The following is a 26,103-nucleotide window of genomic DNA, read 5'->3' as shown; positions in this document are numbered from 1 at the left end:
TTGTGATTACAATATTTCAGATTTGAAATGTGTATCCTGTCAGAGCTGGTGTTAGACAGCAAGTGTGAACTAGGTTCTAAAAGAAAGGAAAAGTTTTTTTAATTCATTTTGTTTACATCACAGAGCTGGGGTGGGGTTGGAGAGATTGTAACCCTATACTTCTACTAAGCCAGTGTTTTAGATTTTGGCCCCTTATGTGATTGAGGGCTCCTTTTATTAAGCCACACTAGCGGGGTTAACGCACATGACTTTTCATCACGCGCTAACCCCTGCGCTGGCATAAAAACTACCGCCTGCTCAAGAGGAGGAGGTAGCGGCTTGCGCGCCGGCAGTTTAGCGCGCAGTATTATGCGCGTTAAACCACTAGCGCGCCTTTGTAAAAGGAGCCCTGAGTTTGACACCCCTGTAAAGAGGGTTATGTGTTGCTTTCTGGGAGAAAGCCTGCTCTCCCGATCCCTCTAATGGATTTAAGTGAAATGACCTGAGTTTGGGAAATGTGTGCTTTTCGCTGCAGGAACTGAATGTAAATTGTAACCCGTTCTACTACTAGTATTATTTATATAGCGCTACCAGACTCCACAGCGCTGTAATGTCACAAAGAAGAAGAAACAATCCCTGCTTGAAAGAGTTTACAATCTAAACAGCCAAGACAAACATACAGGATGTTATGGATACAGTTAAGGGGAACCGTTAATCAGCTGGCTGGGTTGGAGGGCAGAGGAGTAGGGTTAAGGATTGAAGGCTATATAAAAAAGGTGGGTTCTGAGCTCTTTGGGGAGGACAGGATATAAAACTAAACTAACTAAATGCATACATGCTAAGATTCACAGCTAGAACTCCTTTTCAAACAAATGCAGTTGTTTTTGGAAAAGGGAGATTACTTTCTCTGGAACCCAGATTCAATGTGGTCCATTTTGGAACGCATGTCTATTTACTGTCTCTCCACCGCATGTCACGACATGTCATTTTTGATCCCATTATTCTATGTACCTTATTGAATTCTGCCCATTCTTGAATAGTTGTGGGTTTTCTCCCCGCGACGTGCCAAGTTTAATCCTATTCCATGTAATTTCTGAAGTTATTTTGCCTGAAAAGTTATTCCTGAGCAAAAAAAGAGCTCTTTGGCCACAGAAAGCTATGCACACTTTCCTCCTCAGTTAAAAGAGCCTAGTAACCAGGCGCTTCAGATAAAAGCCACGCTGCCGTTAAGCACTTAGCTTCCCACAACTCTTTCCTGCCTTCTCTTCTGAAGACTGCCACTCTGCCGTGAACGAGCCGGAAGGCGTGATTGTCTCGCGCTGTCTCCTCGGCAACGGGTTTCCGGTTAGCTTGCAGGTAGGGGGGCAAGTATTAGTGATTTTCAAAATGGCGGACGAAGGGGATAGTAGGGATGGAGTGGAGAACAGTGGTGCTCCCGTCAACCTGCAGTCTATGGCTATGGTGAGTCTCGATAACGGACTGCAGGAGCTCCTGGATTCCAGTACTCTCTGTGTGAACTCTTTGTCGTAGGTTTAGAAATCCGTTAGACGTATTGCCTGGCTAAGAGAACTTGGCACGTCTGATTTCCTAGGCGGCATGATACTTATGAAGGGGTTACAAATATTTTTCGTCTTCTGCATGTCACGGATTCTCTTGGGGCATACGTTGCGACAGGGACTAGATTGAAAGCAGGAGTGTCCGGGTTGTTTTCGTCTCTTGTTTACGTTGTAGCAGCTGCTTGGAGAGGCTGTGGACGTAAGGTGTGAGAAGTTCTGGATTCTACTTTAATCTCCGTCTGCCCAAGCGCTTTATCATTGTTTTTTTTTTTCCTGGTAGCTTTGGAGGTGAGGCAAGCAAATGCTTTTATTGCAGCAGGTTATCTCCCCAGGATTGGCACTGGCAGTTTAACATCTGTGTAGGGCAGGACCGACCAATTACACTCCTTCTCCTGGCTCAAATATAAATACGTGGTTAAACCCTACACACACTTACCATAGTCTCTAAATCTAATAATGTTACATTAATATATAAGTGCAACCTTCCTCTCCTTCTGTTTTCATCAATTGCCCAATAGGAACTGTCCCTAATAACTTCCACAACTCCTAGCACCAGTTTGGCTGATAATTGCTTCCTGCCCCTAGGGCTGGTATTAGAAATGCAGATGTTTAGGGCTGAAACCTCAGATGGCCTCCCAACCCATGTCAGGCTATTCCTCCTTCAGCCTGAGGCAGGCTTGGAGTCCCCTATGTAGGGTTCAAGGCCCTTGCTCTGCCTTGTCTATTACTACTACTACTACTGTCGTTTTTATAGCGCTGCCAGACATATACAGCGCTGTACATTAAACATGTAAGAGACAATCCCTGCTTGAGAGAGTTTACAATCTAATCAAAACAGACAAATGGGATAAATAGGGATTAGGGAATTTCTCACAGAGGGAATGATAAAACAGACATTGGTAAGAGTTAGGAGTTAAAAGCAGCCTTGAGAAAGTGGGCTTTTAGCCTAGATTTTTGAACACTGCCAGAGAGAGAGCTTGATGTTTTGACTCAGGCAGTCTATTCCAAGCATATGGTGCAGCAAGATAGAAGGAATGGCGTCTGGAGTTGGCAGTAGAGGAGAAGGGTACAGATAAGGGACATTTTACCTGATGAACAGAGTTCCTGGTAGTGATGTAGTAAGAGGGGCCGGGAGGCGGACCGCCCCAGGTGCCCTCTTCATGGGGAGGGGAGGTGTTGGTGCCTCTCCCCCTCCCGGTGTACCTCTTTAAATGTTCGCTGGTGCGAGCAATATCTTCCCCTTGCTGCTCGCACTGACCTTGGCTCCCTTGATACAATGTCAGCACTATACAAATGAAATACATTTAAAAGGCATGCATTAAATCATTCAGTTAACATGGATATGATGCTCACAATAGCTGTGCAATAACAGTGAAGTATCTTAATAGGCATCCAAGGGCAAGTGCAGTTGAGATATGTAGGCAGATAAGATGGGTAGGACAAAGTCATTGTGATAAATGTTTGGCTAAATTGAAGGCAAATTATATGTGCAGTTTAATACAGTATGTGGAACTGGTCTAAAGAGCCAGGCTTTCACTTGTTTCTTGAAGTAGCGGTAGTCTTCAGTTAATTGTAGCCCTTCTTGGACTGAGTTACAGAGTGTTGGGGCTGCTTATGAGAAGACTTCCTTTGATGAGGGTACAGATAGTGATACTCCTTGACAGGACCTTAGAGGCCTCATAGTATGTAGAAGGCTAACTTATTTTGTAGGTAATCTGGCCCATTTTGTATGTTGACCTTGAGTATCAAAGATATTTAAATATGTCCTGTAGTGTACTAGTAGCTAGTATGGTTTTTGTAGAAAGCTGTGATGTGGCTATGCTGCTTGGTGTTGCAGCATTATAAATTAGTTGGAGCTGATGGAAGATTTTTGGTTTGACCAATAATATAGGGCTAAGATTATCATTCATTTGGGTTTCCCTGGACAAATCTTCTTTTTAGAGGACTGTGTAAGTGTCTACGCATTTTTTTAAAATTAGGGGAATTTGTGTTTGTCCAGGTTTTAAAACAACAAACTGCCCACCCCGCAATCCCACTTAGCATATTAATGCATCTTACCTCCCCTCTGAAATCTGGATGTCTTCCTCTCCTCTAGGCACTTCCTCTCTAGTCTCTCCCTCCTCCCGCGGTCTTCTAAGCCTCGGATTCGTTGCTGGTAATGCCAGTAATTGAGACACCTGCTGCTGGCTGGCTCCTGAACTCTTCTCTTTGCTGTGTCCGACTTACTTTGTTGCATTCTCCTGTTCCTGCGCAGGCGAGATGCAACAGAGAGAAGAGTTCAGGAATCAGCCTGCAGCAGGTGTCTCAATTACTACTCTTCCAGCAGTGTGCCTAGGAGTGAAAGCAAGCAAGCGGGGGCGCAGTAGAGAGAAATACTGGACTGCATGGCAGGAAAGAAGATGCTGCTCAGAGTGGAAGGAAGGAAACTGGCTTGAAGATCAGAATAGAGGGGAGGGGGCATAGTGGAGTGGAGAGATCAGATGAGGGAGAGGGGAAGGATATTAGGGGCATGAGAGAGAGAGTTTGCTGGGAAGGGGGTCAGCAGAGAAAGATGGAGAGAGAGAGACAGAGAGATACTGGCTCTAGTATAGATGAGAGAGAGAACAAATGCCATATAGAAGTGGGAGAGGGCAGACAGTGGATGGAAGGAGCAGAGAGAGAGGGCAGATGCTGGAAGGAAGAGAAGATTAGGAAAGCAAAAACCAGAGGAGATAAAGGCAAAATATGCTAGGTATGCCACTGTGGTCACCTGATCTACTGCCATGTACATATGGCTCAGTTTGTGGGGGTGGGGTCATGTGTCCTCTTTTTTAATTTTTTTGTCTTCACAATATAGTAGTCTAGATATGAGTTATCATGGTATGGATCACGATGGTCAGACTCATCTTTTTGACAGAGGGAGAAAAATTTTGAAATTTCTGCAGGTGATAGAAACAATTTGTAACGATTGTTTGAATTTGCAAAAAGATTCACCACTTAATTATCAATCAGTATCCCAGGATGCCTGACCTGTGATTTTACAGGGAGTTCATACTGTATGTCCCAAATGGTAGATGAAGTCATATCTCACTTGTGTTAGGAGCACACAATCTGTTTTACTTGAATAAAAGCAGAGCATTATTGTGTGTGTGTGAGGGGAGATTCCTTAGTTGCCCTGAGACAGGCAGTCAGTTTATTTAACGCTGTGAGTAAATCTGATTAAGTGATTCTGTTGCAGATACACAGGAATTCGTACTGTAGCTGTTGATTCCCATTTCCTGTGAATTGCAGAAGGGTATTGCTTTAAGAACTTGAAACTCTTCCCCTTCTGCAATGGAGCACAGCACCCTCCTCAGTTTTCCCTTCTGCAATCAAACTCGGAAGGAGTCTTTGGCTCTGTTCTGCTTTTCTTTGTCATTTTTGGGTATTTTCCGTCAGAACAGATCTCGTCCAACCACTGGGTTCTGGATGTTATCAGGAAGGGGCACAGGATTGTTTTCTCGGGCCCTTCCAGATCTATTCCTCGACTCCCCAGCCATTTGGCAGAAGAAGCAGGTGAGAGTCCAAGTGACAGTACAACAACTCTTAGACATTCATCATACCATAGAACCAGTTCCCAAAGAAGAATCGGGCTTGGAAAGTATCCCACTTTCACATGGAATGGTCTGTTCCGTCATAGCGGTGGTGGTTTTGTGAGAATTCCTTGCCTCTCTGGATTTGACAGAAGCATATTTTCACATCCCCATCTTTCCAGCTCACAAGAAATATCTGAGATTTCATGTACTCCAGCACCATTTCCAGTTTGTGGTGCTCCCTTTCGGTTTAGCCATGGTGCCACGCACCTTTACCAAGGTGACGGTGGTTGTAGTGGCCCACCTTCACTGGATGGGTGTCCAGGTGCATCCTTATCTAGACGATTGGCTGATCAGGGCCCCTTCTCTAGAGGACAGCAAGTGTGTGGCCCAGCAAGTGATGAGCCTCTTACAGGATCTGGACTGGATAGTCAACTTCTGAAAAAGTAATCTACAAACGACTCAGTACTTGGATTATCTGGGAGTCCACTTGGACACAGCACAGGGTCTTGCCTTTCTTCCCGAGCCATGCAAACAGAAGCTCAGGAAGCAAATCCTAGAAATTTTAGCCCTTTCGAGCCCCATGGCCTGGCAGTATCTGCAATAGAAGGAAAATTTTTTCCACTCAGAGAATAGTTAAGCTTTGGAACGCGTTGCCAGAGGATGTGGTAAGAGCAGATAGCGTAGCTGGTTTTAAGAACAAGTTCCTGGAGGAAAAGTCCATAGTTTGTTATTGAGAAAGACATGGGGGAAGCCACTGCTTGAGTTTTGGCCAGTTACTAGTGACCTGGATTGGCCACCATGAGAACGAGCTTGATGGACCATTGGTCTGACCCAGTAGGGATATTCTTATGTTCTTATGGCGGCATCCTTGGAAGTGCAGCCCTGGGCAAGGGCACTTTATTTATGTATTTTTTTAAATTTATGCATTTATTTATTTTATTTTATATCCTGTCCTCCCCAGAGAGCTCAGAACGGGTTACAAGGTACCATACATAATATTTGGACAAACGAGTTACATAATGACAATTAGTGAAAAGGGTTACAGTGACAATTGTACAGTATAGTTTAACTTCCTAGATTAACACTCACATATCCTAAATTAACATTCATAGATAACATGGTTTGATCATTCTAGATTAACATTACAGTTATATAATAATTAGTCCACAGATGCCTGACATTTATATAATACAGTTTGTTCATCCTAAAATAACATTCACAAATAATATGGTTTGTTCATTCCAATTTACATTTACAGGGGGAAATTGTGTCTGGGATACATGCTAAGGAATTAGGCATAAAGGTGCGTTTTTATTGCTTTCCTAAAGCTTACAAGCCCTTTGATGGATCTGATATGTATTCCAATAGTTTAGTAGGAAATAGGAGTAAGATCTATTTCTGGCACTTTGGAGTTGGAGGCCATGACCAGCGGATAGTTGTAGACGTGTTTCTACTTGGGAGCGGATCAGACTTCTTGGGAGTCTGTTCGTGACTTAAGCTGGAAGTTTGGCTGATATGTAGTTGGACGCCATTCTTTGTAAGGACTTATATACTAGTACTAAGCCTTTAAAGATGCAGCGTTTGGCTATGGGTAGCCAGTGTGCCACTGATAGTTCTTGGGATATAGGATCATAGCTGCGAAGGTTCTTTAGAAGTCTAATTCTGGCTGTCAAGTCCCTTGAATAGTGCAACTGTGTTCCTCCACCTGTTAGCGAGCGTGGATTCCAGGAGGGGCGGAGGCCTCCGGCTGGCATGTTGGGCCCAAGAAGCAGTCAGAAGAAACTGATTAGTCCAGGTTCCAGGCTTCTTGAGGTGGAGGCTTTTGCAATGGCATAGTGAATAACAGACTACCAGCCTGAGAGATCGATTTGGGGGGGCTCTCCAAAATTGAGTTTTGGGATGCTTGGAGGTTAGTCCTAGGTCCCCCTACCCCCCAAATCCTAAATTCACCCTTTTAATTTTTTCAGTGTTTCCCTAGTTGTTTTAGGTTTCCCTGGCTGTTTTAGGGCTAAAATCGCTCCCGTGGTGTCCATCTTGTATTTCCAAATTTGGATTTAAAAGCTTTTATCTGCCTCAAAACACCTTTATTTAAAAATGGGTAAGATGGACTCCTCAGGGCAGGATACTTCGGATTCGTGTCCTATTTGCAGTGGATGGCTATCTGAGCAGCATCCATGTTTCATGTACCATGTGGCACATAATGGGGGAGGCAGTAGCACCTACTTTAGCCCCCACTGCCCCTTCGGGGAGTTCTGGTTCCTATTCCATTTTGAGGATTGATTTTGTAAGAAAGTAAAGGCTATATTTAAGGACTTCTGCATGATATAGAATGGATTGAGGGAAATCTAGATTGTAAGGTTGGATCAGGAGGTGACTTGTAGGGTGAGTTTGTATTATTTTTATTGTTTTTACTATTTTAGTGTACCTTGCTTCAAAAGTGTTTGAGGAAGCACAGGATTTTACTAAACTGCAGCAGAGCTTCTTACTGTGGGCTGTCAAGGTAAATGCTCCGATGCTCATATGAATTGAATGAGTGTCGGAGCATTTACCTAGCCGGTTTGCAGTAAGAAAATCTTCCGTGGTTTAATAAAAGGAGCCCTAAATGTAGTAGTAGTAATAATTGGATGTTTTACTGTCTCTACTCACCTTGCCTCTTGTTCTTTCACTTTTGTCTTTTAAACTTTATTCTTCTTTGTGTTTGTTTTTGTTTTTTTCATAGTGGTCTGATGAAAGGATAGATTTTCATACAGCATTTTACCAACACTTGGCAAAATTTGTGCCAGGTATTTACCATGATGAAATGCATCCTGTGGCAGAGAAAGAAGAAGAGGTGGCTCAGATGCTGATTTTCACCCCTTTGGAATGGTACCTATTTAGAGAGGACCCTGCTATCTGTTTGGAGAAGATACAGCAGTGTGGAACACCCCAGCTTTGTGGAAAAGTTTTCAAAGGTGGTGAGACAACTTACTCTTGCAGGTGAGATGTAGGGCTCTGAGTTGAGTTTAAAAGTTGAGGGACATGTTCCTTGTACATAGTATCTACTGGTATGATACCACTTAATTCAGAAATAATTGATGTCATTACTTTGCATAGAGGCATACTTGCTGATGATTCATTGTTTTATAGACATTATGAAATAGGCACTTGATAAATGTATTTTGTCTTATTGTCCCTTTATATGAAAGAAAAATGCTGAAGTACTATTGCTTGACATTTTCATTTTTAAAAGAGAAATTATGATAACTTCCTCTCTCTCTCTCAATTTCCTTATTTTATCAATTTGGGCTGCTATTAGCATAGGTCCCATTTCATGCAATGAAATCTAATTACTAATCTATTGTAGCACCATTTAATTTTTGCAAGGGCGACTATGATAAAATGAGGAAAATGGTTAAAAAGAAGCTAAAAGGGTCTGTGGCGAAGGTTAGAAGTTTAAACTAGGTGTGTATGTTGTTTAAAAATACCATCGTGTATTTCATGTGTTAAAGGTGGAAATTAGAGAAAACGAGAACCGGTGTGGTTTAAAATGTGAAGGGAGTTACATGATGTCAAGCTGGTGAGCAGACATCACTGAAGTGAGCTCCCACAACTTCTCTCTATTTAACAAGTAATTTCCTCTCCTTTGCTACTTTCACCCATCTCATCTTATTGGGCACAGAGCTCTGACCCCACAGGTGACCTCCAAACTGCCACTACAAGAGAGAGTGACCGGGCCCGTGCTGGGGACACTAAGATGGCATAGGATGAGAAGGCCCCACCAATATCGGTTAGCTCAGCACGGGTAGCGGAGAAGGCCACTGAAGTTAAATTGATTCTGGTGGGGTCGTTGACCACTAAGCTGCAACCCATTTTGATAAATTAGATATGGTGGACACTAGACTGGAGGCTTTACAAGGTGAGTTTTCTTCGTACCAGCAGTGCCTCACCACCTTAGAGGACCATGTGCAGCAGCAGGCATTCTAAGAAAATATTGAGAATGTCGAAAACTGGTCTCGTCGGGGCAACTTGCGGTTGATTGGCCTTCCCAAAAGCATGAAGGATGGTGAGCTCCAATCTTTTTTGGAATCATGGCTTTCTCGCTCCCTGAATCTCCTGACTACCCATGAGCTGCTCCACATCGAAAGGACCCACCAGCTAGGCCCCTTGGGAGCTCCAGGCTCTCGAGACCACACAGTCATATTTTAAGTTGTTAAATTCAGCCCACAAACAAGATATTCTGAGGGTGATAAGGGCATCTGGGCCTCTTACCCATGAGAATGCCAGAGTATTGTTCTTTCAAGACTATTTGGCTGCCCTTCAAGCTAAGCGTAAGGCATTCATCCCTTCCTGCTCGATGCTATATTGGAAAAATATCCAATTTACGCTGTTGTATTCAGCGTGGTTGTGAGTATGGCATGAGGGGAACTCAATATTTTACCACAGCACCAGATGTGTTCCAGTTTGCCCAGCAGATTTCAGCCCCTGACCCAGCGTCTTGAGGTGGTGGGTATGGTGATCTGGTTGTCCATCGCCGGCTGAGGGAAGTGCAGTAATCTGGACCTGGACCGAATGTTATTTCCTTTTGGATTTGTTGAACTCTGGACATCGCATGTATACTGCCAAGTTCGTTAGATAGTCAGCACTTCACGGCACACAAAGAGATACCCACACACACAAGTTAAGGCTAATTATGCTGCTTTATTGGCTACATAAATTGCAGGGCAGTAAAATACTGAGCACAGCTGATATAGATTTAAATTGCGAGGCAAATATACAAAGCACTAATCTATTCAAAATAACATCACCATGATTGATTTATGACATCACCGTTTCTCACAGCTGACTGGGGAATCCTTTCCAGGCAGTGATAGACTGGATCAGCCAACCGTGGGAATCCAGCATGCTGACAACTGTTTTATTGAAAGGTTTTTGTTCTAGTATCTCTATTCTAAAGATGAATAGGAAGAAGTTGTTAAAATTGGCTGCTTTGAGCAACACGCTTGGACACTCTGTTAACAAAAAAAAAGATTTGATAGTAAAATGTGCTTCATCTGATTCTTGTTGATAGTATGAAGCTTAATATAATATTTAGCAATATGATTGCAAAATATTATTCTAAGGTCTAAATGTCTCATGCAAAATCTTTTTTTTCATTCTGCAGGGACTGTGCAATAGATCCAACATGTGTCTTTTGTATGGACTGTTTCCAGAGCAGCATTCACAAGAACCACCGCTACAAGGTACAAGTATCTTTTTCACAGTGTGAAATTTCAATGTGGCTTGTAATAAAAAATATGACACTGTAGAAGAAACTGGAAAGAAACCTCTACGATGAGAACACACAAGAAGTCAAAAAGAAGTCGTAGGACAGATGTCCACAGCTAAACTCAGGATCATCCAAAACAATCTTTATTGATAACAGCAATTGTAGATTTGACACCGACAGTGTTCAGCCAAAAAAGCCTTTGTCAAGAGTCTTAGCAAACCAAAATATAAATATATAAAACATAAATTAAAATAAAACATAAAATTAAAACATATGCATAGAACATGAATTAGAAATTATTATGGTATATTAAAAAATAATAAACACTACAAAGCTAAAAAAATTTTGCTTCTTGTCATAAAAAATAAAATGTAAAAATGAAAGGAAGCAGCCCAGCAGAAGTGCTGAAATCCAGATAATGTTTGTTTATGTTTATTAAAAACTTTATATACCACATAACGGCCTAAAAGGATCCAAGCGGTTTATAATGCATAAAATCACATTCATCAAGAAAAGGAAAGATTTCATACTTGGATTTAGTAGACTGAGAATGGTCCAGAGTTAGGCATTCTTGCGACTGTATAACAGCATTAGATAGGGATGGAATTCAGGATAGGTATGTATTAAATCTGAAGGTAACCTTGATTTTGTCTTGTGTGTAGTTTTGGGTGGTATTGAGAGGAAACTGTCAAAGTAATTGTATATAAGCTAACTATTGCCAAATGCTCAGTTGTGGAATAGCCCATGGTAGGATCAGTGTTAGGAGGAGGCAAACAGGGCAGTTGTTCTGGACCCCACAGCCTCAGAGAGCTCCATGATTCGGCATCTCTACTCCTTCTCCCCGATCTACTTTGAAAAGTATGCTGCCTGTGGCTGCCCTAAAGTTTTTTCTCTGCCATATTCTCTCAAAGTAGAAACAGGAAGTTGCAGCAGAGGGAAAGCTTTGGGACAGTAACAAACAATATATCAGAATAACTGCTGTACCAGTGACTCCCCCCCCCATCAAAGGAAATGATTTTCCAAAGTAGATTGGAAGGAAGGGAGATGTTGGACCATGAACTGTGGTAAAGAGAAGGGGGAAGAAATGCTGGGCTGGGTGGGGCAGTTTTAAGTTAGCTGGGGGGTGGACCTTAGGATGGGAGGGAGGGAAACATGCTGGCCAATGGGAGGGAGGAGAGAGTATAACTGTTGAACCTGGTGGGGGAGAGATGCTGGATCATGGGACAGGAGTAGGAAAGAATGGCAAGGAAGAGGGAGTAATGTCGGGTCTTGGGGGAAGGAGAGAGTAGGAGCAATGATGGACTTTGGGGGACAAGAGGAAGAAAGATGGGACCAGTGTCTCCACCCCCCTTTCCTCCTGCCCCCATTTTCTGACAAGAGTAGAGGGAGGGAAAATGCTGAATCATGTGGAAGAAGCCAAGGTGGCAAAGAGATGAATGAGAGGAGGGTAGTGAGTTATGGTGGTAAAATGTGGTAATGAGGAGTAGATGAAAGATAAAAGGGAATAAGACAACCTGTTCTTCTACAGTTTGATATATCATCTACATTTGATGCAACTGACCATTCTCTGCTCTTGTATAGTTTGAGCAAACTTGGTTTAGAGGTCATTGTATTAAAGTGGCTTGCCAAATTTCTGCAGATAAAGTAAGAAGGGGTGGTTGCAATTTTCCGGAGAAAAGCAGGGGAGATGCAGCCACACTTGTTGGTGAAGTCCTCAGACTGAGCCTGTGTATTGGTGCTTTCCCATAGCTACAGTAATATTAAGAAGATAAGAATAGCCTTACTGGGTAAGACCAATGGTCCATCAAGCTCAGTAGCCAGTTCTCACAGTGGCCAATCCAGGTCACTAGTACCTGACCAAAACCCAAGGAGTAGCAATATTCCATGCTACCGATACAGGGCAAGCAGTGGCTTCCCCCATGTCTTTCTCAATAACAGACTATGGATTTTTCCTCCAGGAACTTATCCAAACCTTAAAACCAGCTATGCTATCCGCTCTTACAACATCCTCTGGCAACATGTTCCAGAGCTTAACTATTCTCTGAATGAAAAAATATTTCCTCCTATTGGTTTAAAAAGTATTTTCCTTTAACTTCATCGAGTCTTTCTTTTTGATGGAGTGAAAAATCGATCCACTAGTACCCAGTCTACTCCACTCAGGATTTTGTAAACTTTAATCATGTCTCCCCTCAGCTGTCTCTTTTCCAAGCTGAAGATCCCTACCTGTTTTAGTCTTTCCTCATATGAGAGGCGTTCCATCCCCTTTACCATCTTGGTCATAGAAACATAAAAAGATGACGGCAGATAAGGGCCATAGCCCATCAAGTCTGCCCACACTATTTACCCACCCTCTTAAGTCTACTGACTCCCTAAAGTATAATTGTGATTATACTGTCACTCTACTGACCCGCTCATTCAGTCCTAGTGACCCTATCCCTTGGCATGACCTCGCAGGGATCCCACATAAGTATCCCATTTGTTCTTGAAGTCTGGGATGCTGCGTGCCTCGACCACCTGCACTGGAAGCTTGTTCAAGTGCTCAATCACTCTCTCCGTGAAGAAGTACTTCCTAGCGTCTCCACGAAACTTCCCTCCCCTGAGCTTGAGCGGATGTCCTCTTGTGGTCGAGGGTCCCTTGAGAAGAAAGATATCATCTTCCACCTCGACCCGTCCCGTGATGTACTTAAATGTCTCAATCATGTCTCCCCTCTCCCTACGCTCCTCGAGAGTGTAGAGCTGCAATTAACATAAGAACATAAGAACATAAGAACTGCCATCTCCGGATCAGACCCATGGTCCATCGAGTCCGGCGATCCGCACACGCGGAGGCCCAGTCAGGTATACACCTGATGTAGTTTTACCACCCATATCCCTCTATGCCTCTCATAAGGAGATGTGCATCTAATTTGCCTTTGAATCCTAGCACAGTGGATTCCTTAATAACCTCCTGTGGAAGAGCATTCCAGGCGTTCACCACTCGCTGCGTAAAGCAGAACCTCCTGACATTTGTCCTGGACTTGTCCCCCCTTAGCTTTAAACCATGTCCTCTTGTCCGTGTCACGTTGGACAGTGTAAATAATTTGTTTTTCTGCTCTATTTTATCGATGTCTTTCAGTATTTTGAACGTCTCTATCATGTCCCCTCGCAGCCTCCTCTTCTCAAGGGAGAACAGTCCTAGTTTCTTGAGTCGTTCCTCATATTCCAAGTTCTCCATACCTCTTATTAGCTTCGTTGCTCGTCTCTGCACCCTCTCCAGCAGTTTTATATCCCTCTTTAGTTTGGGAGACCAATGTTGGACACAGTATTCCAAGTGTGGTCTGACCATTGCTCTATAAAGCGGCATTATGACTTTCTCCGATCTGCTCATGATTCCTTTCTTTATCATTCCTAACATTCTGTTCGCTTTCTTTGCCGCTGCTGCGCATTGTGCCGACGGCTTCAGGGTCCTATCTATCAGTACACCCAGGTCCCTTTCTTGTTCGCTCTTACCAAGAGTTGCTCCTGACATTCTATACTCATGTTCCTTATTCTTACTGCCTAAATGCATTACTTTGCATTTCTCCACGTTGAACTTCATCTGCCATTGCTCTGCCCATTTCTCTAACTGATACAAGTCGCTCTGGAGTTCTTCGCTATCTTTCTGCGTTCTGATTGTCCGGCATAGCTTTGTGTCGTCTGCAAACTTAATGATCTCACTGGATATTCCGTCTTCAAGGTCATTGATATAAATGTTAAATAGGATCGGCCCAAGTACCGAGCCCTGGGGCACACCACTAGTCACTTTCTCCCAGTCTGAGAACTTCCCATTTATGCCCACTCTCTGCTTCCTGTTTTCCAGCCATTTGCCTATCCACCTGTGTATATCTCCCTCTATTCCATGGCATTGTAGTTTCCTGAGAAGTCTTTCATGCGGAACTTTGTCGAATGCCTTCTGGAAGTCCAAATATATTATGTCCACCGGCATTCCACTATCAATTTGCTTGTTCACGGTCTCAAAAAATTGAAGCAAATTCGTTAAACATGATTTCCCTTTCCTGAACCCATGTTGACTGGGTTTCAGCAATTCGTGTATATCTAAGTGCCGGACTATGCTATCCTTGATCAGTGCTTCAACCATCTTTCCAGGGACAGACGTAAGGCTCACAGGTCTGTAGTTGCCCGGTTCTCCTCTTGATCCCTTTTTGAAAATTGGCGTGACGTTCGCTATCTTCCAGTCATCTGGTATCTGTCCAGTTCTGATTGTCAGATTGGCGAGTTTTTGCAATAACTCTCCGATTTCAACCTTCAATTCCTTTAAGACTCTCGGGTGAATTCCATCCGGTCCAGGGTATTTGTCACTTTTAAGTTTGTCGATCTGGTAGTATATCTGGTCCAAATCTACTTCAACTGTGGTGAGGCTGTCTTCTATTACTCCACTAAACACTTTCACAGTTTCTGGTATTTTTGCGGTATCCTCCTCCGTAAAGACGGACGCAAAGAAGGAATTTAGTTTGTCCGCAATTTGTTTATCTTCCTTAATGTACCCTTTTCTTCCCTGATCGTCCAGGGGTCCCACCGCCTCTTTTGCGGGTTTTTTCCCTTTCACGTATCTAAAGAAGGGCTTGAAGTTTTTGGCCTCTTGCGCTATTTTTTCTTCATAGTCCTTTTTGGCATCCCTCACCGCTCTGTGACATTTCTTCTGATCGTCTTTATGTTTGTTCCATGCTTCGGTTGTTTTCATGTGTTTCCATTTTTTGAAAGAGTCCTTCTTTTCTTGTATGGTTTCCCTCACCTGTCTGGTAAGCCATGCTGGTTCTCCTTTACCCTTTGTTCTCCTTTCTTTGGAGATCCTCGGAATGTATAGGTTTTGTGCTTCTGTGATAGTAGTTTTCAGTAGGGACCATGCCTGCTCTACTGTTTCAAGTTTATCCACCTTTTTTTTGAGTCGTTGTTTCACCATGGCTCTCATACAATCGTATTTGCCCTTTTTAAAGTTAAAGGTTTTGGTTAAGGTTTTGGCACTTTTTCTATTCCCGATGTCAAGCTTAAAGATGATCACATTGTGATCGCTCGTCCCCAGCGGTGCCGTAACTTCTACTTCTTTTGTCGGTCCCGTGAGGCCATTTAGCACCAAGTCCAGGGTGGCGTTGCCTCTTGTCGGCTCTTTTACCATTTGTTCCAGGAAGCAATCCCCTAGCGCCTCCAGGAACTTGACCTCATTGCCGCAGTTGGAGGTTCCTAGTTTCCAGTCTATCCTCGGGAAATTGAAGTCTCCCAATATTATTACATTGCCCGTCTTGCATTCTCGTTTGATTTCCTCTATCATTTCAGAGTCAGTTTCATCCGCCTGTCCCGGGGGACGATAGAAAAGGCCAATTTTCGTGTCTGCACTGTTTTGGCCAGGAATCTTGACCCAGAGGGACTCTAGCTTCTCTTTCGTTTCCGTCGTAGCCACTTCAACAGATTCTACTCCTTCCTGAACATATAGGGCAATACCTCCACCTTTCTGCCCTACTCGATCTCTTCTATATAGTTTGTATCCCTGAAGTACTGTGTCCCATTTGTTTTCTTCATTCCACCATGTTTCTGTTATGCCAATGATTTCCAACTTATCATTTCTTGCTATTGTCTCTAGTTCCCCCATTTTGTTTCCTAGACTTCTAGCATTGGTATACATACATTTGAGTTCTCTTCGAGTTACTTTTTTGGACTTTCTGCTCTTTGCTGTCCCTACTGTTTCTTTCACGGTCTCCTTAACCGCTCCAGTGTTGTCTCCCTTATTTGCTGTGCGGTCATCCCCTCCTGTGTCTGAGTTGTCCCTTCCTGCTTTGTCATCCTTATTTGCTGTGAGTTCGTCCTCTCCTGTGTATGAGTAGTAGCCCATTGATCCTTCATCGGGGCATCCTGTTGTCCGTACCATCGACTGGTGGTCGACTGTCGGCTTTCCCCTATTTATTAGTTTAAAGCCTTCTCGATGGCCCTCTTCAAGTTGCTCGCCAATACTCTTGCTCCTTCCTTGTTGAGGTGTAGTCCGTCCTTTCTGTAGTACTTGCTTTTTCCCCAGAACGCCGTCCAGTTGCGCACGAAGTCAAAGCCTTCTTCTTCGCACCATCGTCTCATCCAGGCGTTAATAGCTTGCAATTCCCCTTGTCTCTTTCCATCCGCTCTTGGTACTGGGAGGATCTCGGAGAAGGCCACCCTCACCTCCCTGATCTTCAGCAATCTTCCAAGTGAGCGGAGCTGGCCCTTCATCTCTTCCCTGTCATACTTCCGTCCGCTCACATCATTTGTTCCCACGTGGATGAGCACAGCAGTATCCTCTCCCCCTGCGCTGTCTATGATCCTGGAGATCCTGTTGGCCACATCCTTGACTCTTGCTCCAGGCAGACAGGTGACGATTCTGTCCTCTCTTCCTCCTGCGGTGTGGCTGTCCACGTGACGTATAATGGAGTCACCTACGATGATCCCCATCTTCTTTATTCGAGGGTTCCTTGGGGGTCGTAAGTCAACGTCTACGGTATAGGGCCAGTCTTCTTCTTCCGGAGCTACTCTTGAATTTGGTTTCGTCTCTTCAGATGGGACCTCTCCCTGTGTTTTCTCTCTTCCTTCTTGTGTGTGGATGTCTCCTACCTCATCTTCGGTTTTTTCTGGATTTGCATGTGTGTCTTCTCTCCTCTCTTCCAGTCCGTCTTTCTGGGTATCCAGGGTACAGCTTTCCAGACCTGGGATTTCTACGTGTTGCTGATGGGCTTCCTCGATGAATCTTTCCAGTTCCACGATCCCTTCGCCGGTGTCGGGCTCCCCTAGCAACTTCTCCTGTATGCAGTTTTCCTCCTTCCTGGCAAGGAGTTCTTCGAGTTCCATCACAGTTCCCTCCAGCAGCCGAACTTGCAGTTTCAGGCTGTCCAGCTCCTCACATCGGCTGCAAATGTATGCCCTAGTCCCCGAGGGGAGGTAGTCATACATACTGCAGCCGGTGCAGAATACTGGAAAGCTCATCTTCTGGCTTCCGTGGGCGCTCATGTCTTGCTCTCCTTCTCAGTTGTGTGTGTCCTGCCCTCTTTATAGCAGTCCTCTTGTTGATCGCTGGTCTTGGTTGTGTTGGTGCTGTTGAGCTGTTTGAGAGTGCTTGTCTCTCGGTGTGCTGTGTGACTAGGTAATAATAAACAACAAACAAAAGATCAGTAGAACAATAACTGGATGTTACTTACGCATTGGGGCTCCCTGTTAGTCGGCCCTGCTTCCTGGCTCCTTCTGCAGGCTCCTTTGCAAAGGCGCTCTTGCTAAGGCGAGCGCCTTTGCCGCACGCCTTCGCCTGGCGCCGAACGGCTAGGCGCCGTTGGCTCCTCCCCTTTCAAGGGGGAGTCCGGCGCTGGCTCTGACGCGTTGGGGAGGGCGGAGCGAACTCTCGCCGCTTCCCCGAGCTCTGTCTCCTCTTCCCTCCGCTTGCTTTTCTGGTGCTCGGCACCAAACGCTGCCCCTCTCTTACCTGAAGCAAATCTTCAGGTTCGCTGCTCTTTTCTCCCTCAAAGCTCAGTCTTTCCTCGTACGGGAGACCCTTTAGCCCCGAGACCATCCTGGTGGCCATCCGCTGAACCGATTCAACTCTGAGCACATCCTTATGGTAATGTGGCCTCCAGAATTGCACACAGTATTCCAGATGCGATCTCACCATGGCTCTGTACAATGGCATCATGACTTCAGGTTTCCTGTTGACGAAGCTTCTCTTGATACAACCTATCATTTGCCGTGCTTTAGATGAAGCCTTCTCCACTTGAGTGGCTGCTTTCATGTCAGCACTGATGATTACTCCTAAGTCTCGTTCTGCCGTAGTCCTGGCTAAAGTTTCTCCATTCAGGGTGTAAGTTCTGCAAGGATTTCCGTTACCGAGATGCATGACCTTACATTTCTTGGCGTTGAAGCCCAGCTGCCAGATCAAGGACCAACTTTCTAAAGTACACAGGTCTTGCTCCATAGCATCCTGAAGATTATAGCCGTTTACTATATTGCATAGTTTGGCGTCATCAGCGAATAAGGTTACCTTGCCTTGAAGCCCTTGAGTTAGATCCCCAATGAATATGTTGAAGAGGAGTGGGCCCAGGACCGAATCCTGTGGCACTCCGCTGGTCACCTCCGACATTTTAGAGAGGGTACCGTTGACCACCACCCTCTGAAGTCTGCCACTAAGCCAATCTTTAACCCATGCAGTTAGAGTCTCTCCTAATCCCATCGATTTCATCTTGTTCAGCAGCCTGCGGTGTGGGACGCTGTCAAACGCTTTGCTGAAGTCCAGGTACACGACGTCCAAGGACTCTCCTGAGTCCAGTCTTCTTGTTACCCAGTCAAAGAAGCTGATTAGATTGGACTGACATGGTCGCTCTTCTTTGAACCTTTTCTAGCACCACTATACCTCTCTTGAGATAAGGAGAGCAAAATTGAACACAATACCCCAGATGAGGTTGCACCATGGAGTGAGATAGGGGCATTATAATATTCTTAGTCTTATTATCCATCCCTTTTTTAATAATTCCTGTTTGATTTTTTGGCCACCATCGCACATTGGGTGGAAGGTTTTATCGTATTGTCTACGATGATACCCAGATCCTTTTCTTGGGCGCTAATCCCCAAGGTGGACCCTAGCATCCGGTAACTGTGATTCAGGTTATTCTTTCCAATGTGCATCACTTTGCATTTGTCCACATTAAATTTCATCTGCCATTTGGACGCACAGTCTTCCAATTTCTTAAGATCTGCCTGCAATTTTTCACAATCTGCATGGCTGTAGTCTTAAATAGTCACTATAAGCAGGACGGGATTACTGCCTTGAGAAAACCGTAATAGATGAAACATGTTGGCTTAATATCCCTGCACTTCGAGCACTAAGCTAAGTACTTCTATACTTTATATATAGTTGAACAAATAAAATTAAAATAAAAAAGTAAAAAATACAGTTTATAAGAGTCCGATGAAGAGAGGACACTTAAAGCCATGGACTTTGAAAGTATTGAGTCCCTGGTGATGTCGCTGAGGACTGTTAGTCATTGGTATTGAGAAACATAATTCATAAACAGTTGCTTATTATCAATTTCTTTATGGCAAGATTCCCAAATTTTTTAGAGTTTGATGTCTGGTTACCAACCACCAAAATCATTGCATTCTAAAAATGCAGCACTGTTGAAAACAAAGGCAAATCCCAAGTATGTGGAAGCGAATGCTATGACCTTCTCATGTGCAGGAGTAAAATTATGGAATAGCCTTGTTGGCCAAATTTGGAAATGTGGTGATAGGAGTTCATTCAGGAAACTGCTGAAAACGTAATTATTTGTTGATGCATTTCTTTGAGCATTTGACCTATTGTAAGGATTGAATCTTTCTGCTTTTGCTTTTATCTGTTCTGACCTGTTTCAATATTTTATGTTTGCAACTCTATTGTAAACTGTTTTGGAATAAAACGGTATAGAAATTTTAAAAATAAATAAAAAAAAATCTTCCATCACAGCTTCTAGATCCAGAATGTTGTTTCTCATACTTCGAGCATTAGTATATCCAGAATCTTGTTTACCATACTTCGAGCATTAGTATATCCAGAATCTTGTTTACCATACTTCGAGCATTAGTATATACTGGTTTCCAGACATTATCTCCTTTTCCCATCTGTGTAGAGGATTTCAGTGATTTACTTACATGAGGACTTTGATCACCCTGCCCCATCACTTCTAATTTAAAGCACTCTTCAGTAGATTAGCCAGCTTGCTGCCAAAGACACTTCTTCCCTTCTTTGATAGATGCATACCATCCCTACTCAGCAGCCTTGAAAAATCATCCTATGGTCCAGGTAGCCAAAATGCTCTCGATGACACCATCCACTTAGCCATGCATTCATCTCCAGGATGTGAGCTTCTCTACCCTGGTCTTTACACTCAACAGAGAGGATGGACGAGAATACCACCTGCACACCTGTCTGCTTCACCTTCTCTCCCAGAGCCACAAAGTCGCTTTTGATATGTTCGCAGGGGTATCTGGCTGTATCATTAGTGTCAACATGGATGAGCAGCATCGGATAATAGTCATCAGGCTTGATGAGTCTCAGCAAGCTTTCCTTAACATCTTGGATTTTGGCACCAGGCAGATAGCATACCTCTTGCGACATCATGTCTGGTCTGCAGATGGATGCTTCTGTACCCCTCAGAAGGGAATTGCCACTACCTTATGCCTCCTAGCGGTCTCAGATCCAGTAATTTTTGGGATTTCAAGCTTTGGTTCTTCCTCTCCTTGGGATGCTCTCATATTCTCCACTTCCAGGACAGCATACCAGTTCTTCAGTTCAAGAGATGGGAGGGAGGGAGTCACAGTACCAATCTTGCAGTGTTCCATAATCTGAGTCCAGGTATCTTCCCTCAGCATAGCCTCTTCTTCCCCACTGGTAGAATCTTTGATGCCTCATGAACCATTTCATCGATGTACCTCTCATTCTCACGGATGCTTCTCGGTCTTGCCACCTCCTCTCTGTTCCTTTACTTCTTTCATGAGAGATTCAAGCTGAAGACAGCTTGCACATGGAACTACTCCATCTTTCTGTCTGCACCAAGACAGAAGTTGTAACCGGGGCAGCAGCTTTGGTGATAACGATGTTTCCCAGCTATACTGTGGTGCAGAAATACTTACACCTGGAAGAATAAAGAAAGGGCAGAAAAATCCTACCAAAGTAATGCCCTATTCTTGTACAAGATCCTCTGGAAGCTTCACCTGAGGGTAATGCATCTATTCCAGCCTTGGCTACAGAAGTTACAAATAAATAAATCCCCCTATGCTAGGTCATCTCTCTGGACACTCTCCTCTAAGCTCAGTTTGTTTCTGCAGCCTTGCTGTGAACTTCTAGTTTATTCTGCTCGTTATTTTATTTCTTGATTCCTAGTCTTTTATTTTGTTCTGTGTCGCGGGTATTGCCCAAGTGCTATGGATTCATTCTGGGGGAGTGATCCTTCAGTGGGAGATCGCAGACTTTTCCTTAAAGATTGTCTGCTTCTGGGGGTGCCCTGTTAGCAGAACCTGCAGTAAGCCCTCCAGACAGCTTGCAGATCAGATCGTGTCTTCATATCGGGAGCCATCTCCACCCAGGTTCGTCTGCTAAGGGGTAGAGTTCAGGCTGCTGCGGTTCTGTGGAGATACGCCAGGATCGGTACCGGACTGTGTGTCTTCCCTAAATCACCTGAGGGGTCCTGGTGGTTGTGATCTGAGGTGGCAGGGAAGGTGAGGGGGTCAGAAGACCTGAAAATCCAGCTTTATCAGCTCCTGAGGTACTGATCTCCCTTTGCTTGCACGGTGTATTGCTGGATGCCATTGAAATGCATTGCAATGGCAGCCAGCAATACACCGTGCAAGCAAAGGGAGATCAGTACCTCAGGAGCTGATAAAGCTGGATTTTCAGGTCTTCTGACCCCCTCACCTTCCCTGCAACCTCAGATCACAACCACCAGGACCCCTCATGTGATTTGCAGCACATGTCTCTGAGGTGTCTGTATGCCTCTGAGTTTGGCGATTTTGGGGGGTGCTGAAATCAAGGTTTTGGGTGGTTTCCTGCTTGCTCTGGTCACCCCACCTGTAAAATCACCATTTTTCACACTTCCCTGTGTTTTTCCTGGGCCGTTTTAATGCAAAATCAGAACCCACAGTGACCATCTTGGATTTTCATTAAAGTTTTTAAAAGTATATTTTTGGACTTAGAAGCTTCGTTTTTGCTCCAAACTTCACATATGGCCTCCTCAGAACAGAATGGCATGGATTCATGCCGTAAATGTGGCGGATGGCTGACAGATTCACAGCCGTGTATCACGTGCGCCATGGCCCATGAGGGGTGTGAACCGTGCGCGAGTCCTGCACTACCCCCCTCTGTAGAGGCTCTACCTTCCTCCGATTCCACCGGAGACACAATTGCAGCATCTGGGATGCCTAATTTGGGCGCGAAAGGCACTTCCATGAAATGCAAGCGCAGTTTCGGGGAAGAGTCTCATAAATCTGCTAAGCATTCCAAGTCTGAGTCTGGAAAAGAGAACTACAATGATATAACCTACTGAAACACAAGTTTACCTTTCCCAGACAGTAGTTCACAGGTTGCTGTGAAAAGCCATCTTTGCTAATATCTTTTCTAGTAGGTAGTTGTGTCATTCTGGAGCCCCACCCTATCTGTTTTCTCTTGCGCCTGCCTACTGTCTCAATCAGAAGATTTGAGTCCAAACTGAGATTTGGATGTCAGTCAAACCTTAAGGGTATAAAGAATAATCTATTGCTGTATTGCCCTGGGGTAATACTTGAGCTCCATAAATGTTTCTGTTTGGCATGTCTGTTTTGATATTTCGCCTGTTCAATGGCAATGTTTAACATGTTTATTATATTTTCAGAGCAGTACAGAATTATAGTTCAAGGAGTTTCCCTGTACCCCTTCTTCACATGTGTTTCTATATTAGGCTATCACCTGTTTTGGTATGAACTGAAGGGGGCAGCATAGCTCTCTAATAAAAAAGGAGGGATTAAAAAACTGGAGTAGATTACTTCTGCATGGCTCATGAGCATGGGGATATTACCTTGTCTACTAGAAAAGATATTAGCAAGGTAAGAACCTAATCTCTTTATATGGGTTAAATTCTCATAGATTGTTTTTTGCTTTGAATATCTGTCATTTGTTTTTGCTAGAAATGCGCAACATTGTAAACTAAACTTCCCTTTTGCTTTACATATACAATGTAGATTAATCATTTTAGAAAAGCATTGAAAACCCATCTTTTTTTTAATAATGTTTAACTGTTGTATTTATTTTTAATTTCTTTATAATTGTAGTTCCCTAGGATGAGGGATAACTGTTTTGTGAATCCTTGTTGAAATTTGTTGGTTAAAAGAAACAGTATAGAATAGATAAACATACAGTTTTTACTTTAAAATTAGATTAGACAATGCATTGGATTATATCAAATCCTGTACCAGTGATACACAACATTCATGAATTTTTCATACATAAGTGTATGTAATTTTTCAGATGCATACTTCTGCTGGAGGAGGTTTCTGTGATTGTGGGGACACAGAAGCTTGGAAGACAGGACCATTGTGTAAAATCCATGAGCCTGCCACTGGAATAGCTACAAAAGGGGTAAGAACATAACATGAAGAAATGATTTTAGAACTTCTTCCTCATTCTAATTTTTGTTGATAAGGATACTCTGACTTGACTTTAGGATAGGTGATCAATTAGTACATTTTTAAAATATAGATAATATACCGTGGCGTTTGTTTTCAAAGCATATGGATGTCTTAAAAAGCCAAAATGGATGTTCATGTGCTTGATTTTGAAGATCTGCAACGTGACATAATCAAGCTTGAGAAATGGGCATCGACATGGCAAATGAGGTTCAACGTGGATAAGTGTAAAGTGATGCATGTCGGTAACAAATCTCAGACTGAGTCAAAAATAATTGGGAGTGAGGAAAATACTCTCAAAAATATACAGAAGTGAGAGGTCAAAGTCAATGACAAAAATATAACTAGAAACAAGACTTCTCAATATATAAATCAAATAATAAGGCTTGAATATAAATGTTGAAAATATAATGCAATTTTTCACATACACTCAGATTTGTGTAATCCGACCAAGAGCCGTAGCTCCTATAGTCGAACTCACCGTCCCATCACTGTGTATGACTTTGATGTGAAAGATAGTAAGTGAGGCTACATGCTCTACTGATTAATAACTTTGTTCTCAATGCAATGAGAGGAGAAAACAACACCTCCACTTAGCTTTAAGGTGAATTAGCAGGTCCCGACATGGGCCATGTTTCGAGGGTCTGTTTCAAGGAACCCAAAGGAGAAATATTAGACTTCAAATGCCAGAGAAATGGGTGCTTGTGTGAATCGGACGACAACTTGTATTCTAAAAATAAAAATATAAATAACAGTCCTTAAAACATGCACTTCATAATGCTATAATATATTTGTGGTAAAACTCTAAACAGGCTGCACAGAAGAAGGGTACTTGCCATAAGTTGAAACGATCTCTTCTAATTGTTCATTACTATGGCGGCAAACAGATGCCGGTTTAAATGTCAGAGTGGAGTGTGCCCATGTCGGGACCTGCTAATTCACCTTAAAGCTAAGTGGAGGGGTCGTTTTCTCCTCTCATTGCCATTGAGAACAAAGTTATTAATCAGTAGAGCATGTAGCCTCACTTACTATCTTTCACATCAAAGTCATACACAGTGATGGGACGGTGGGTTTCACTATAGGAGCTACGGCTCTTGGTCGGGTAACATCTCGAGCACAAATACAGGATGTCCGGGGCGGTACTTGGAGAGACCTCCCAGGAAAGAGACTTGGGAGTTCTAATCGACAAATCGATGAAGCCGTTTGTGCAATGTGCGGCAGCGGCGAAAAGAACGAACAGAATGCTAGGAATGATTAAAAAGGGTATCATGAACAGATCAGAGAAGGTTATCATGCTGCTGTACTGGGCCATGGTGCACCCTCACCTGAAGTACTGCATCCAGCACTGGTCACCGTACATGAAGGACACGGTACTACTCGAAAGGGTCCAGAGAAGAGCAACTAAGATGGTTAAGGGACTGGAGGAGTGAAAGATTGGAGAAACTGGGCCTTTTCTCTCTCGAGCAGAGGAGATTGAGAGGGGACATGATCTAAACATTCAAGGTACTGAAGGGAATAGACTTAATAATAATAATAATTTTATTCTTATATACCGCCAAAGCCATGAAAATTTGAGGCAGTTTACAACAAGAAGTGCTGGACAATCAGTGAAGTGGTCACAGTATAAAGTCATCGAATACAAGCCATGGTAGTTCAAGGCAGTTAACAATAGGAGGAGCTGGAAATCAGCACCATACAAAGACATCGGATAACAAGCTTACAGAGTGAAAGAAGTGAAAACAACAAATTTCTTGGGATATCATCACCATACAAAGACATCGGATAACAAGCTTACAGAGTGAAAGAAGTGAAAACAACAAATTTCTTGGGATATCAGCACCATACAAAGACATCGGATAACAAGCTTACAGAGTGAAAGAAGTGAAAACAACAAATTTCTTGGGATATCGGCACCATACAAAGACATCGGATAACAAGCTTACAGAGTGAAAGAAGTGAAAACTAGCAAATTTCTTAGAATACAAATTGGTTAAACAAATTTGTTTTTACTGATTTTCTAAAATTAAAGTCGGATGAGGAATGCGGGATGATGTTACCCAGCCAGTCGTTCCATTTGCCTGCCTGGAAGGCGAGAGTTCTGTCCAGAAATCTTTTGTAGTGACAGTCCTTTATTGTTGGATAGGTGAACAGATGAATTTTACGAGTGGGCCTAATAGAACTAGCCAGATTAAATTGAGACACCAAGTATGTGGGGGCCAGGCCAAATGTTGATTTAAAACAGAGGGCAAAAAAATTTAAACAAAACTAGTAGATAAGGACAGGTTGTTCACCCTCTCCAAGGTAGAGAGAACGAGAGGGCACTTTCTAAAGTTGAAAGGGGATAGATTCCATACAAACGTAAGGAAATTCTTCTTCACCCAGAGAGTGGTAGAAAACTGGAATGCTCTTCCAGAGTATGTTATAGGGGAAAACACTCTCCAAGGTTTCAAGACAAAGTTGGACAAGTTCCTGCTAAACTGGAATGTACGCAGGTGAGGCTGGATTCATTTAGAGCACCAGTCTTTGACTTGAGGGCCGCCACGTGAGCGGACTGCTGGGCAGGATGGACCACTGGTCTGACCCAGCAGCGGCAATTCTTATG

The 26,103-nt window shown here is 43.5% G+C and overlaps 2 protein-coding genes across 5 annotated transcripts in view; one reads left to right on the top strand and one right to left on the bottom strand.

The window, feature by feature from the left end:
- Window positions 1-1,179, bottom strand: part of TMEM62 (transmembrane protein 62) — a 111,707-nt gene extending 110,528 nt beyond the window's left edge. Inside the window, exon 1 of the mRNA XM_033952839.1 lies at window positions 991-1,179. The gene's annotated coding sequence lies outside the window, so the exon portion shown is untranslated. The remainder of the gene's footprint in view (window positions 1-990) is intronic.
- UBR1 (ubiquitin protein ligase E3 component n-recognin 1) overlaps window positions 1-26,103 on the top strand; it is a 531,921-nt gene that overhangs the window by 5,705 nt on the left and 500,113 nt on the right. For 2 of the 4 annotated variants that reach the window (XM_033952834.1, XM_033952833.1), the window contains exons 1-4: window positions 1,328-1,440; window positions 7,809-8,065; window positions 10,230-10,308; window positions 23,344-23,454. In XM_033952834.1, coding sequence (XP_033808725.1) covers window positions 1,366-1,440; window positions 7,809-8,065; window positions 10,230-10,308; window positions 23,344-23,454 — 522 coding nt within the window. In that variant the 5' untranslated portion in view covers window positions 1,328-1,365. Of the gene's footprint in view, window positions 1-1,197; window positions 1,441-7,808; window positions 8,066-10,229; window positions 10,309-23,343; window positions 23,455-26,103 lie in introns of those variants that run through there. The other 2 variants (XM_033952835.1, XM_033952836.1) reach the window with 2 other exon arrangements.

The sequence above is a fragment of the Geotrypetes seraphini genome, chromosome 7, assembly GCF_902459505.1.
Source record: "Geotrypetes seraphini chromosome 7, aGeoSer1.1, whole genome shotgun sequence".
In the NCBI taxonomy this organism is placed as follows: Eukaryota; Metazoa; Chordata; class Amphibia; order Gymnophiona; family Dermophiidae; genus Geotrypetes; species Geotrypetes seraphini.
The sequence above is the reverse complement of the archived record's forward strand: the minus strand, read 5'-3'. Positions and strand labels throughout refer to the sequence as shown.